This window comes from Epinephelus moara, chromosome 24, assembly GCF_006386435.1.
Source record: "Epinephelus moara isolate mb chromosome 24, YSFRI_EMoa_1.0, whole genome shotgun sequence".
Taxonomy (NCBI): Eukaryota; Metazoa; Chordata; class Actinopteri; order Perciformes; family Serranidae; genus Epinephelus; species Epinephelus moara.
In genome coordinates, this window is record NC_065529.1 from 11,734,123 (window position 1) to 11,748,457 (window position 14,335).

The 14,335-nt window shown below is 40.9% G+C and overlaps 1 protein-coding gene across 1 annotated transcript; it reads right to left on the reverse strand.

Annotated features, from left to right (window-relative positions):
• Nucleotides 1–311: 311 nt before the first annotated feature.
• LOC126386074 (E3 ubiquitin-protein ligase TRIM21-like) lies at nucleotides 312–8,961 on the reverse strand. The gene is made up of 4 exons (XM_050038194.1): nucleotides 8,828–8,961; nucleotides 5,200–5,280; nucleotides 3,863–4,148; nucleotides 312–2,307 (listed from the first exon to the last, which is right to left on the reverse strand). Exons 3-4 carry the CDS (start codon nucleotides 4,137–4,139, stop codon nucleotides 1,208–1,210), a joined length of 1,377 nt encoding a protein of 458 aa, XP_049894151.1. The 5' UTR covers nucleotides 4,140–4,148; nucleotides 5,200–5,280; nucleotides 8,828–8,961; the 3' UTR covers nucleotides 312–1,207.
• Between the last annotated feature and the right edge of the window lie 5,374 nt (nucleotides 8,962–14,335).

The following is a 14,335-nucleotide window of genomic DNA, read 5'->3' on the forward strand; positions in this document are numbered from 1 at the left end:
TCACTCAGTTTGTCATTGGCTAAGCGATCATTACACATGTATACAAGAAAGGACGGCAGAGGAGATTCCTGCACACCAATGTAAAAATATTCTGTTTATTTAAGACATCTGTGCACAAAAAAGGTGCTCAAAGTGAAAAAACAGTGATAAAAAGTGAGTAAAAACAGCAAACATTTCAGTCGTCACTATCATCGGTGCTTAAAGACTGAAATGTTTGCTGTTTTTACTCACTTTTTATCTTCTTTTTTGCACTTTGAGCACTATTTTTGTGCACAGATGTTTTAAATAAACAGTATTATTTTTGCATTGATCTGTGGACCTTTTTGTGGCTCTCCAGCCCAGTTAGTTAGCCCAGTTTGTGTGAGGGTATCCCTTCTGCTGTCCTTTTTTTGTTTGCCTGTTGTACTGATGCACCCAAGGCAAACTTTTTTTGTTGCCAGTTTCACAGCAGCCTTAAACATATATACAAAAAGTACTTTTGTCCTGGATCCAGGGAAGATTTCTGTTCAACTAAAACGCACCCTCTCTCATCAGCGGGACAATGGGATGCCATTAGTCTCGAGTCCTGGCTAGCTGGCGTCAAGTACTGTTCGCTGTTCTCGTAGAATGTTGATCTAAAAGGAGCAAATGAATCGCAATGTTTGTGAAACTGTAACCTAAGGAGGGATCTGTAGGCAACTGAACAAGATTTTAGTATTGAAAGTGTTCTGGTTTCCATAAGGTGCCTCGGTAGTCTGTTTGTAGTCCAAGTATTATTGATCAATGACATTTGAACGGCAGGTAAACAGTCCAGAGGCAGAACACATTGGCCGAAATGCAATCTCAGAACTGATCAGCTATCGTGGAGTTAGCTTTTTAAAAATGTATCAGCATTGATATCCCGATATGTGTTAACAGAGATTTGCCATAATGGCCAGCACACGGAAGAGAAAGACTTGGTTGGGATGTCCGCTGGCTTCACCAGGTCTGCCAAAGATATTGGCCCTCACCCCCAAAGCCTTTATCGTTGCAGTCAAATATTGGCGATAATGCTCTACCGTCCATTTGCTATTTGCTTTTTTAAAAAAAAGAAAAAAAAATTACGATTTGAGACACACTCTTTCTCAAGAGACGTGATAAATTCATTGGTCACAGGGGATATTTGCTGGCCACAGAGTAACTTTTTGTGGCTACGGTTATGATGAAACCCTCTGATGATTGATCAAATCTAACCCGTGTAATTAACAGGACAGATGATCAGAGGGGTAGCGTTTTTGCCATCATAATGACGACTGGGACTAAAGAATGGGAAGAGTTTCTCAGTGAAGGAACAGTCAGTAATGCTGTGGATAAGATCAGCAGAATCTACATCAAAAAATGAGACTGAGCCCTTCTCATAATCCACAAACACTCCCACTTTCTTCGGCTGATGTTTTACACTGAGATGGACGGCAGAGGCTATGTACTTATCTCCTTCCCTTAAACATATCGTCCAGTAGCCGTTTTTGGGGCTTGCTGTGATCAACCCCTTCCTGTTGATCGACTCTCTGACGACACCTAAATCCCAGGAAGTCTTTCCTTTAACCTGCACCTCGTAGTAAAATCTTCCTGAAGAGAAACTTTGCTTTCCTAAGACATTTACACCAGAATTAAATCTTTCTGGGTTGTCTGGAAGGTTTTGTGATACATCACCACAGTAAACTTGTTTCCCATCGTCAGACAAAATGAGGTAGGAATTTGCTGTATCAGGATCTAGAGTCACATCCTTTGCATACTGCTGGACCCTCTTCAGCTTGGCCTTGGCAAACAATTTCTCCTTCTCTTTCTTGAGTACTTCCTCCAGCTGATTCATAGCTGTGCCCACACTTCCCCCATATGATGGTGGAGTGACGCTGACTTCTGTCCAGCTCTTGGTGGCTGGAATTGCATTCAGGGACGATAAGCTTTGCAGGAAGTTAGGGTGGTCTTCAATGCGTGAGAGCTGCTCCATCTCTGCGTCTCTCTTTGTCAGCACAGAGATTTCCTTCTCCAGCTCTCGGATGAATCCTTGGGCCTGTTTCTGTGTCTTTTTGCGCTTTTCTTCAATTGCCTCGATGAGATCAGCCAAACTTCTCTCAACAGACTGCTGCAAAAAGGCAAACACCTGCATACTGTCTTCAATATGACTGTCTGCAGATTTACTGCTGAACTCTGCTGAGCGATTGATCTCCAAGATCTTCATCTGTCTCTCCTGGATCATCAGCTTAATTTCAGCCTTCATCTCCACCAGCTTGGCCTTCTTCCTTTCATAATCACAGTTAAAAGGAACGGTGTCGTGGTTCTTGAGGTCTAAAACAAGGAAGAACACAAACACATCTGGTCAGTCTTACAGAACTGTTGTTTACTGTGTTGATTGGTATTTTAATTCGGGACGTCCCAATCAACTTCTTATGGCAGTGATCCAAGTCCTTTTTTAATATTGTCTTATACAATACTTGTATTCACTTAAATGTAGATAAAATATGTATCGAATACATTGAAAAAACAGCTGAAGACTAATAAATTTGGCCAGCCTCATTTTTCATGATAATCCAAATACTGGATGTCCTTGTGGCATCTATTGTTTTCTCCACCCACTTTGGATGAAACCACATCCACTTCTGCATGACAGAAGCAGGCTGCCAGATGTCACAACCGATTTTTGTTTGTTTGTTATTGCTTTGGCATGCATATAATGGCTGCCATGTGAAGCAGCTTGAGTTCATCAATGGCTTTGAACACCTTTGCCAAAAAACACTGAGGAAATCTTACCCCTTTCATCCCTCTCCTTAGAGGCAGGACGTTTGGTTTCGACGTCCCTCTACCTCTCTTATGAATTATGTCTTGTTTACATGTGTATACCTCTGCTGTGTCTATATGTTTTTACTGGCGGTAACTAGCTATATTGGAGTTGTTTCAGCAGTTAAAGGGAAATTTATTTCCAATTTTTAACCAGCTCTCATCGTCATGTGGAGCTTTCGTGGCACCGGAAGAAGCCAAGCACACCCTGTCCATACTGCGATGACAGAGCTGGTTTAAAATCAGTTAAGTTTTCCTTGAACTTCTCATATCACTATTTTCCAAGCCACTGTAGATGACGGAAATTCAGTGGCTGCAGCAGCTTGAACTCAACCAGCAGAAACCCTGGGGTCTGGGGTGTAATACCAGGACCGCCCCCTGCCGGATCAGCAAACGTTCTCCTGCCAGCTTTGTAGTCTCTCGTCGGCAGGAAATGAGATTGAGGGACTGCCGGGAGGGTAAGCTAACTAGCTAGCAGCAGTGTCTTTCAAGGGTGCCGGCTAGCAGTAGGCTGGCAGCCAATCATCAGGCCTTGATGTCTGGCAGCTTGCTTTTGTCATGTGGGAGTGGGCGGGGTTTCATCTACAGTGGTTTGGAAAATGATTGACCCGTCATGGTTCAAAATGTTTATGAGCTTCTGTTATTGATTTAATATGAATATGACTCATGAAATTGATGTGACACAGTCTGCTAAAGAGAGGACTTTTCTGGGAACTACAGAAACACTCAGTCCACTTTCGGTTGTACAGTGGTGTTACAGAGTGAAGCTTCTTCCCTCAGAAATGATCTTTGGCTGAGTAAAGACATCGGCTGCAGAGAGCGGGCTGAGGAGAACAAAACACAGTACATTCAGTAAAGAAAAGGATCAGGTTTTGCCCGGTTGTATTTTGTCAGATTCAGCCCATTAAAATATGTGAATGCTTTGGATCAGTTTGGGCCATCTTTGATTTAAATTAAAACTTAATTACTGTTTAAGAACTATACATAATATCTAATGAATATAATCATTGATAAGATACATGTGAAACTTCTCAGATCTTTATATTTTTACCTTCCCTCTGCCTACCTTTTGGTGTTGAACTGGTGTGTGACAAATGCTGAACCAGGTCATTCCTGCTGATCTTTTCTAAAATCTTCATGGTTATCTCCAAAGCTCCAGGAAGCTTATATTTTTGCACCATCAGATCCACCACGTCCTGCCTGTCTGCCTCTTCCAGCTTGGCCTCTGAGATGGCTGAAAAACCTTTACAGATGTCATTTTGCTTCAGGAGCCACTTGAACTGCTTGAACTCATCACCTTTCAGTTGCAGCAGAGTGTTCCAAAGATCTTCAGGGGTTGCCATTGTGGTTTTCTGGTGAAACAACGAACACAGATATTATATTTTTCTAATGGGATCATCAAAAACCCGTATTTGACCGAATTGCTCCACTAACCTCGGAGCCACAGGAACTTAACCTGGATCAGATGAAGGGCGTTTTTCAGGTTGCAGAATGCGAGGTGCACCACACTGCCTTTTTTTACTGAAGCCTGCTCCAATCAGACAGAGCACCTTTCTGCATCTTTTTTAAGTCATTGCTAGCAACCACTGAATCACCTTTCCTTAGCTTAATTGCTATGTTGCTGTGAAGTAAACTCCTAAATTTGTACCTTAAACTCTGCATTAAAAAATGCACAAGCAGTGAGCACTTGCCTTGATTGAAGGTGAGAAGCTGTTTCAAAAAAGTAAATTGGACACAAGGACAATAGAGATCTGATGGGTACATGAGACCCTCAGAGAAAGGAGAAATCACAGGGAGTACCACCAGTTGGTCAAGGAGCTTCGCCTGGATGATGGTCAGCGGCGTGAATTATGTTTCCCTGGTTCTCGGGCTGTTGCTCAGCAGGAGCATTTATTGGTCTGGTGTGGCGCAGTGCATTCTGGTAGTTGTAGGTTTTCTCCCTCTTGAGCAGAAGCATCCATTTTCTCTGTTTTCTCTGGTCGTGTAGCACCAGTGTCAGAAGTATTTAGATCTTTCTGCTGCAGACACATCCTAGTTTTATCAAAAGGCCGTCTTTCCAGCACTGAAATACTCTTTTAACTGACAAAATAAGTCTCTGGAGGGATTAAAAACGATCTCAGTTGTTTCGAATCACCAGTGTTCATGCGGTTTTGTACCAAGACTGAATAAAAAGAAAAGAAAACCTCCCTGCTTTAAAATAGTACTGTGAGGCTAGTTCAGACACGCCCTATCTCACCCAGGACAATGTTTGTGATTAAATCTAACAACAGTTCAGATCACGTCTCTACTGCACATACTTATTCATTAACGGATATTCAAAATTCAACACATTTATCACGTCTAGGTATGTTCTGCATGAGCACACCATAATTCTTTATTCACGTTTCCTGACAGTAATCTTACCTGTTAAACTCTTCCAGATGACACACGCTGCTCCTTCTCAACCCCTCGTGTTTGAAAGTCAAATCCTCAAACCTTCCCGACCTAAAGAAAAAAACGTCAGTATGACATCAGAGCAGACCGACCTATGAGCTGTACTTCCTGCTACATACTAATAGAGACATTAAAGGGATAGTTCAGATCTTTTACAGTTGATGTCAGTCGGCAGGCTGGAGTCTGGCTTTAAAGAGGGTGATGTAACAGTTTCAGTTCCCATTGAAAATCCCAAAATTGTTTAGCTTATGAGTCAGACTGCATTGAGAAAAACATTAATTTAACATGAGTGGACACAGGAGCTGCTGGTCTACTGCTGCCTCCATCAGTAACTGTTTGTGTTATTGTGTGACTTTGGGGTTTAAAAGGGTTAGTTCAGATTCACAAGAGTCACACAATAACACAAACTAAACAACTGATTTAAGAGGTGGTAGACCAGCAGCTCCTGTGTCCAGCAGGCTAAAGTTACTGTTTTTCTCAATAGAGTCTGGTGACTTTGACGAGAGCAGTGATTGAAACTGAGGTCGTTAAAGGCTTCCCCATAGTAACATGCAGTCTGCAGCAAGATGTGAAAATATTCTTAATATAGCATACACTTTAACTGATATTGATTTTTTTTTGGTGGCTAAATATATTTTGTTGCTGACCCCGTCCATGGCAGTACATTGCTGAGCTTCCATGACTGTACTCCTGCCTGTTTCTCCAAACTGGGGGCGTGACGACCGTCATCTACTGTAGTTAATACAGTCTACAGTTTACATGACATTGAGGAAATCAATTCATTGTGTTAGTGTGAGTGAAATGGTCCTAAAGTGAATTTGTCACAGTGGGACTAACACACCCAGATCATGTGACTCCTGCACGTATACAGTCAATCAGACCCAAACTGGCCGAGGCGCTCTGAGCATGCTCCACAGTTTCCGCCCCGGGCTTTGACCCGGAAGTCCAATAGCATTAAATGTGTAAGAGAAGAAGAAGCCGGTAACAACATGGAGAAATCTACATCCAGAGCCGTGACTTTTTGGACGGACCAAATGTACAGAGCTGTAAAGTTGTCCACCATGGTACCAGTTAGCTGCTAGCTAACCGTAGCTAACTTGTTTGTCCATTGTTTGGTCTGGAACGTAATAGGTCAACAGGAAAAAGGTCCAATACTAACAAGCTGAAAGGGGGCATATCTCCACCTATCGTAGAGGAGTCGCACATAAAGACAACAGAGTGGAAGCGCTGCTGGGTCCTTCTGTTGTTCACAATACAGGTGCTCTTTGGATACTTCAGGTATTTTGCACTTATTCCTCAGGTGAAGGGCTCATTGCATGGGTCAAACAGTCTCAGTAAAAAATCAAAAAATGCAAGGCTCCTTCAAAAACACACCAAGGCACACTTTAAAGTCTGTAAAGTTAAAATGCCTTTATTTTACATGGCAAAATGGATCAAAAAAGAGTTAAAAAAAAATTACCAACGCGTATCGACCAACATAGGTCTTCATCAGGGTCAGACAGGAGTGACACTAGAGTAAATAATCCGATAATGATAAACTGTGTGATTTACTTAAAATTGACCCCAAACTGTCACAGCTCTGATACAAAAGACATCAAGCTGAAGGACCCACAGCGCAGACGTGTGCAGACAGAGCAGGTGGAAGTAAAGAGACTGTGGTCAGAACAGGCTCACAGTGTGGTAACTAGATATCAGTCCAAATGAACAAATCCAGCAGGCAGAAAGCAGGTGGCAGACTACCTGTTGCTTGGTTACAGAGCAGAGTCAGGAACAGGAAGAGGACACTGGCCACAATAACCTGAAGCCTCTGGTGACATCACACCCAAGAGCTCGCACAGGGGAGAGGGAGAGTGGCTGATACACACAGTGCGCTTAAAGCTTCAAGGACAGCTTCACATCTTTAATAGTTTATTGTTAACATTAAATACTACAATAGGAATTTGTTAATGGTTCATAATTTGTTTGTAAACCATCTATAAACAGTATTTAGATGGTCATTTTAAAGTTGCAATGCTTGTAAATGCACTACCCAGTATTCATGAACTATTTAACAAAGTCTTATAATCATCACTTGCAACTTTATAATTTTATTAATACTCATAGACAGTTTACAAACCAGTCATTAACATCAACAAATACTTGATAAGGATTAGAGTCACCAATTCAGTATCTGACCAAATGTCTCCGCTTCTGTTCCTGAGATATGACGTTAAAACATGATGATGTCACAGTCAAGCTGACCTTTGACCTTTTGACCTTCATTATTTTATCCTGTTAGACATTTGTGTCAAGTTCTGTCATAATTAGTCGATGAATTCTTGGGTTCTGGCCAAAAACAAGTTTAGTGAGGTCATAGTGACCTTTGACCTTTGACCACACAATTCTAATCAGTTTATTGTTCCGTCCACGTGGACGTTTGGGTCAAATTTCAAGAAATTCCCACCAGGTGTTCTTAAGATATCGTGTTCAAGAGAATGAGGCAGATCCAAGATCACACTGACCTTGACCTTTGACCATTGAATTCCAGTCAGTTCATTGTTGAGTTGACGTGAACGTTTGTGTCAAATTTGAGGAAATTCCCTCAAGACGTTGATGAGATTTCACGAGAATGAGAGACAAGGTCACAGTGACCTTGTCTTTTGACCTTTGACCACCAAAATCTAATCAGTTCATCATTGAGTTCAAGTGGACATTTGTGCCGAATTTGAAGAAATTCCCTTGAAGTGTTCTTGAAATATCATGTTCACAAGGATAGGACGTACGTATGATGCCCAACCTGAAAACATAACGCCTCCAGCCACAGATATCACCGCGCAGAGGCATAAAACGTGACTTTTACAATAGAAACACTTTAAACTGGGATCTCTTCAGGTCCAGTGTGAATACCATGAATGATTTCAACATGCAAAACCAGTTTCGCTGCACATACTGACACCTGAGTGCTGATTCAAGACAGAAGAAAAACCTTAATGAGAGGATTAGAGAGCTGAAATGAAACTAAAACTGACAGCTCTGTTCCAGAAGTGAGAATAGCCCATTCTAAGTCATGCTGATGTTTGCACTGACCTCAGTAAGTAAAAAAGCCTTGAACACAACGTTACTCAACAACATAAGCATGCACCACTCCACAGAAAACAGCTGTTTATTGAATATTTTAGTTTTTTGTCGTATGTTTCTGCAAACCACGGATCTGTTATATTCGTACCGTATTATGTAGCAGATATGTTACACTGTGGTTAACTTGATTTGGGTTTAGGTACAAAAACACTTGGTCGTGGTTTGGCAAAAAAATATATTGTGGCTTAAAATACCGTTTTTTTGTGGCACAATGCCCGGGGAAAACACAGCGAGCAACGTGTGGTCTCCAGCTGTTCCAAATAACACTGACATAAAACCTTCTTTTTTCTTTTCTCCTTTTCAAATCCAAATAACATCAGCCGACGTACTTGAAGCAATACACTGATAAGAAGCTAACTCCACTCCAAACTCAAATGTTGTGGAAGAAGAGCAAACAGAACTGCTGTTTGATAGTCAGCAGCTGGACAAACACTCAGCTGAAGTAAAAGTTAAGTATTACCCAGCTGGACTGGGAGCTTACCAGTGTCAGATGAGATGTTGGGTGGAAACACTGAACATCATCCTCACGTAGTCTCAGCTCTGTTTGCTGAGTGGTGGTGAGGAGAAACATTTGTAATTCATTAAAAAAGGAAGGGGACTGTCAAGGAGGAGGAGGAGGAGGAGGAAGAGGAGTGTCTTCTGACTGTGTTGTAGTTTTGTACAGCTGCCACAAGATGGTGATATTTCACTAACTGTACCTTAAATGACCATGACATAATCTGTGCATTCCTGTCCCCACACCAACATACTGTAGGGTCTGTTAGGAAAAGATATAGTGTGTGCGAGGACACTGTGTGTTCAATGTAGTAAAATACCAGGATGTTCTACATGTTCTGCTTTACTGGCTCCTCTGACCACAATCCTCTGCACAGCGGATGATACGTCACATTGACTGACTCCGTCTCTGGTGAACTTGAAAGTGCATGCTGTTTGTTTTATCTCCAAGGTGACGGATATGAAAGCAGGGGGGTCAAAGTTCAGGGTGTGATGTTATGAGACAGTAGCGTGCTCTGATTGTGCGCACACTGCATGCAACAGTACGTACTTTTTAAGGGCAGCTGCAGTACTGAAAGTAAAAAGAAGTATGTGATTCAAAGCACTTCCTGTGTTGATGCTGTTTTATGTGAAGCGTCGCTGCATGTTTTTATGTGACACATTAAAATATGATATGTACGTTTTCTGTGACGAGAGCACATTCGTAGTCTGTGATCAGCTTAAAGTGATCATAGTGTCGTAATTCTTATCTTACAGTTTGATATTTAACAGGGGAGAGCGGGGCGAGTTGAGCCAGTTTTTACTTCTGGTGATTTTTAAGTGAGGGTATGACAGTAATGACTCCATCATCCCTGGGAATCACTTTGGATCTAAACTAAACCATTTTTAAAATATGACTACCCACAGAAAAGTGGTCTCTTGGCTCAACTCTGCCAGGGTGTAAACTGCTCCACCGATTATGTTAAGGTAAAATGAAACCTGTTTACCTCGTACAAAACAAGCCGAAACCAATACTAAATAACTTCTTGAAGTTTTAATTTAAAGATAAAGTCCAACTTCAGAGGACAGATTCCTTCAACAAAGCCAAAATTTTCCAAACGCGTTCAAAATGAAGAACAAATTCCTGTAATTCTCACAAATCCGGTCTCATACTCAACGTCCCACCTGTCAGTGCTGCAGGGGAATATGAACATCTGCTCCCGTCTGGCTGCAACACCGAGTTTTTCCAGTTTCAGTAGTCTCTTGAGCGCATCAGCTCTCAGTCCTTCACCATTGTCTTTGAGTGTGAAGACGGGCTTTCCATCTGCAGTACCCCCAAGACTTCAGAGCTCTCAGACTTCAGGGATCCAGTGTAGTTGTAGCAGACAGATTCTTGTCACCATCATCATCACATCACTCAGGTCATCTTCTGAACAATCATAGTCACTGTTTTATAGACACGTGGAGTGATGATTTTAGGTCTAAAATTAACGTTATATAAAATAACATCAGTTCAGTGTTATGAATGCAACGTAATATTACAGTAAAATAATACTTTGATAAAAATCACAAGTGCCTTTTGGCTCAAATCACCCCACTCCTGCCATTTTTAAAAACGTGCATCACCCTGCAAAACAGAGCTAATATCATGCTAACGGACATGCTGACATGTGAGATTTCAGACTTGTTTGTAGTTGTTCACACTCAAGAAACATGAACAAAAAAAAATTCACTTTGAATAACAAGTAAAGTGTTTTGAACTTGAATGTGTGTCCAGATATAATAATATATCAGTCACAGTTTGATACTTTTATCACTACACTTTACTGATTATACTCATACATTTACTTAAGGAACATTTTCCATGCAGGACTTGTAACAGAGTATTTTTACTGTGTGGTATTTGTTCTTTTACTCAAGTAAAGGATCTAGAACAGTGGTCCCCAACTGGTCCAGCCGGTACGGTCCAGTTTTCTCCTCAGTCATTAGTTCAAGATCCACAAAATGTGATACATCAGCATCATACATGTAGTAGCTGGCTGTGTCTGTCAAGCAGCTGTCTGTTAGTCACTCTCTCCTAACCCGGAAACAGCACTAAAAAACATTAAAATAAAAGCTGGAAAAAAAAGGTGGAAATTCACTTAGAAATAAATAATGTTTTTTAAAAACTTGCAGTCCATTCAGAATGGGCCAGTGAGCCACTTTTGGACCACGACCAACCACTGCTCTAAAACACTTCCTCTACCATTCAGGATGAAAATATCCTCTGTGTTGTATTTTGAGTATTTTTATGTCTTGAAATAATTTAACAGATTACATGCTCTGCCATTTTTTTTAAAGGAATACTTCCTTCCTAATACCTTCAAAATGACCGTTTGTAAATTACGCTAGTTTGTTTTTTTCGCATGCCTCCACAGAAAACAGCTAACTTTAATTTGTTGATTAATTGGGGTCCACGTTCATTAACAGCAAAACGATATCAAAACATCCGTTAACAAACTCTCACATGACTCATGCAGAATAATCTAAGTCTCATTTATCCAGTCGTATAAGCTTAGTACTTCCCAAACACATATTTTTCCTAAAAACCTTAGTATGGAAGTCTGGCTCTAAAGAGAGCGTAGATAAGTTTCACTTTATGTGAGCATTTGTAAACAGATGTTTTGATATATTTTTGCTGTTAAACGTGATACATAATCAGTCAGTAAATTAATATGTATACCATTATCCATGCTAGAAAAAACAAAGTTTTCCTGATGAGTTCGAGGTAACACAGCACCACTAACTGATATTTTAATAGTTTGATGGGTGAAGTATTTCTCTAAGACAATTCTCTTGAGCCAATCAACAGCCATTTGGACAATAACATCAAATATGTAGGGTTGTCTCGCTAAAACAAAACTTTACAGATAAAGAGCCATATTTCTTACCTGGCACAAAGCAGCACATCTGTGCCTGTCGGTCTAATTGTTGGTAAATTGCTATTTTGAGGCAGCAGGAAGTGATTGCGCCATTGACCAACAAAATGCTGGTCTAAAGTCAGAATGGCGCTGTATTGTTCAGCAATTTAAAGGGCGCAGTATTCAGATAGTAAGATGTGCCTTTGAAGGCGGGTTCACAACAAGATTACAGTCTGCTTGTTACACACACAGGGACGTGTGGATGGGTGAAATAATTCTTCATTAATGAGGAAAATCTGAATAACATTATGTAAAATGTGAATGTGGCAGAGATCAGAGCAGAGCTGCTGTCAGACTCCACATTAAGAAAGATGCTGTGCACATTTACACACAAGGAACAGCATCACTTCATTAATCATTACAGAGGCTACAAGTTCTGTTTCCTCTGTCAAGTTTAAAACTACAATTTTTAGGTCTGATTCTAACTGCAGTGACATTCTGTAAAATGTGAACGTAGCAGAGATCAGAGCAGAGCTGCAGAGACGCTGTCAGACTCCACATTAAGAGACGCTGTGCACATTTACACACAAGGAGCAGCGTAACTTCATTAATCATTACAGAAGCTAAAAGTTTAGTTCTGTTTCTTCCGTTAAGTTTAAAACTAGTTTTTAGTTTTGCTGCTTAAATTTCCCACGATATGTTCTGCAGAGACATCACTGCTCTGACTGCATTACGCGCTGCATGCTGCTACATATTTGCCAAACCCACTGTGTAGATAGCAGAGCACGCTTTTAAAGGAAATGGGAGATGACACTGATTGTTTGAATTCATGTGACGCCCAAAACATACCTACGATCAATTAAGGGACTAAATACAACCCCTTTGCTGCTTGCACTGTACTTTGCACTCAGATTATGGACTGTTGAGCTAGCAAAGTGGAGTGTGACACTCGCTAAATGCACTTAAGACAATGAGCTATAGATTGTTTAAAGAGACAAGAGAGATTTGCAGATTTGGTTTTTAAAGCCTGTGGACTCCTTCCTGCTTTATTATTATCGCTGTGAGTGTGTGTATCTGTGTGTTTGTAGCTAATCTGGCAAACTGCTGGACCAGTCAGCCTAATATTTTGTGTGCACATGTATGACTGTATGCTCAAGGACCTGTCATGGTTGGGGTGATCCCTATTTGTCATTTATTTATTGGCTTTTTTAGAGAAGACAGTCAAAGCGTGAAAGGAGGAAAGAGAGAGGGGATGACATGCAGCAAAGGGCCACCGGCTGGAATCGAACCCACAGCCGCTGCAGCAAGGACATTGCCTTTATAAGTGGGACACCTGCAATTCATAATTGTTGAAACACATATTGTACTGACTGTTTGATACCGTCGCTGACTGATGATTCCTCACTCCTCTTAACCCACCGGTCAGGGCAACAAGTTTTCCAGAAATAATTTTGGCTGGAAACAACGAGCCTTACCGTCTGTTGCAGGACACATTTTGGCTCCGTCGTGGCTCAAAAGCTGACATCTGCAGAAAAGTTTGGTCTCATTTTGAACTGGGGCATCTGCAGATTAATTCCATACCTGATACGTTATGACGCACTAAAGTTAGGTACAATACGAGACGAATAAGTCCTAATTTTATGTAATTTTCGCCGCCATCTTGACTGTAAGGCAGCCGGGAGGGACAATTCTACTGAGTGCAGCTGAGACCTGGGGGGTATTCCATCAACGTAGCTAAGAATATCCAGACTAAGGTGTAATCTTGAAGTTTGACTAAACGCCAAATCCCAATCTAGCTCCAGCCCGTTCCATCAAGTGAAATCAGCTGGCTCCAATTGACGCTAATTCAAGCCTCACCTGTTAAGCCTCAACTCATGCACGCGCCCAGGGAAAATAAAAAGCCCACACTAAATGTTGCAAAATGTCAAAAAGCAAAGGAAAGGAGCGAGCGGAGGCTTTTTCTACGGCGGAGCAAACGCTCCTTGTGGAAGTGTATGAGGACTATGAGGACATGATTAAGAAAAAGGCAATACTGCAGCAATTAATAAAGCAAGGCAGGTAGCATGGCGGAATATTGTCGACAGGCTTAATGCGCAAGTGACAAAGAAAATTCAGCATTTCAGCATAATATCATGTTCTATAAATCCTGCATCAAAGGGACAAAATATATGTCGATAAGAACACCTATTAAATCTAACAGTTCAAGTATGCCTAATGAAATTCACCACATGTGTAAATTAATATTAGTGACAGACTGTTTATCACATTTATCTACTGATGTAAAGTTCAGATGATGCATTTAATCAAACTGTTTTAAGTCAATCATCACATTTATCACATCATTGATTATAGATTATGACATTTCTGAAATGATCAGTTTATAGGAAATAATCACATGACATTTATCTATTGATTGTAGAATATTCCATTTAGCAAATCCATCAGTTCAGTGGAGATGAGGAAAACTATTAAGTGAATGCAGGTGAGAGTGAATCAATCATCTATTTCTCATCATTTGGGAGTCAACTGTGAGCTCTGTCCCTGATTATATCAAAATAAGGAAAATCCCCTTAAATGTATGGCATGTGCTATAGGATGAGGAGCAGACAAACCAC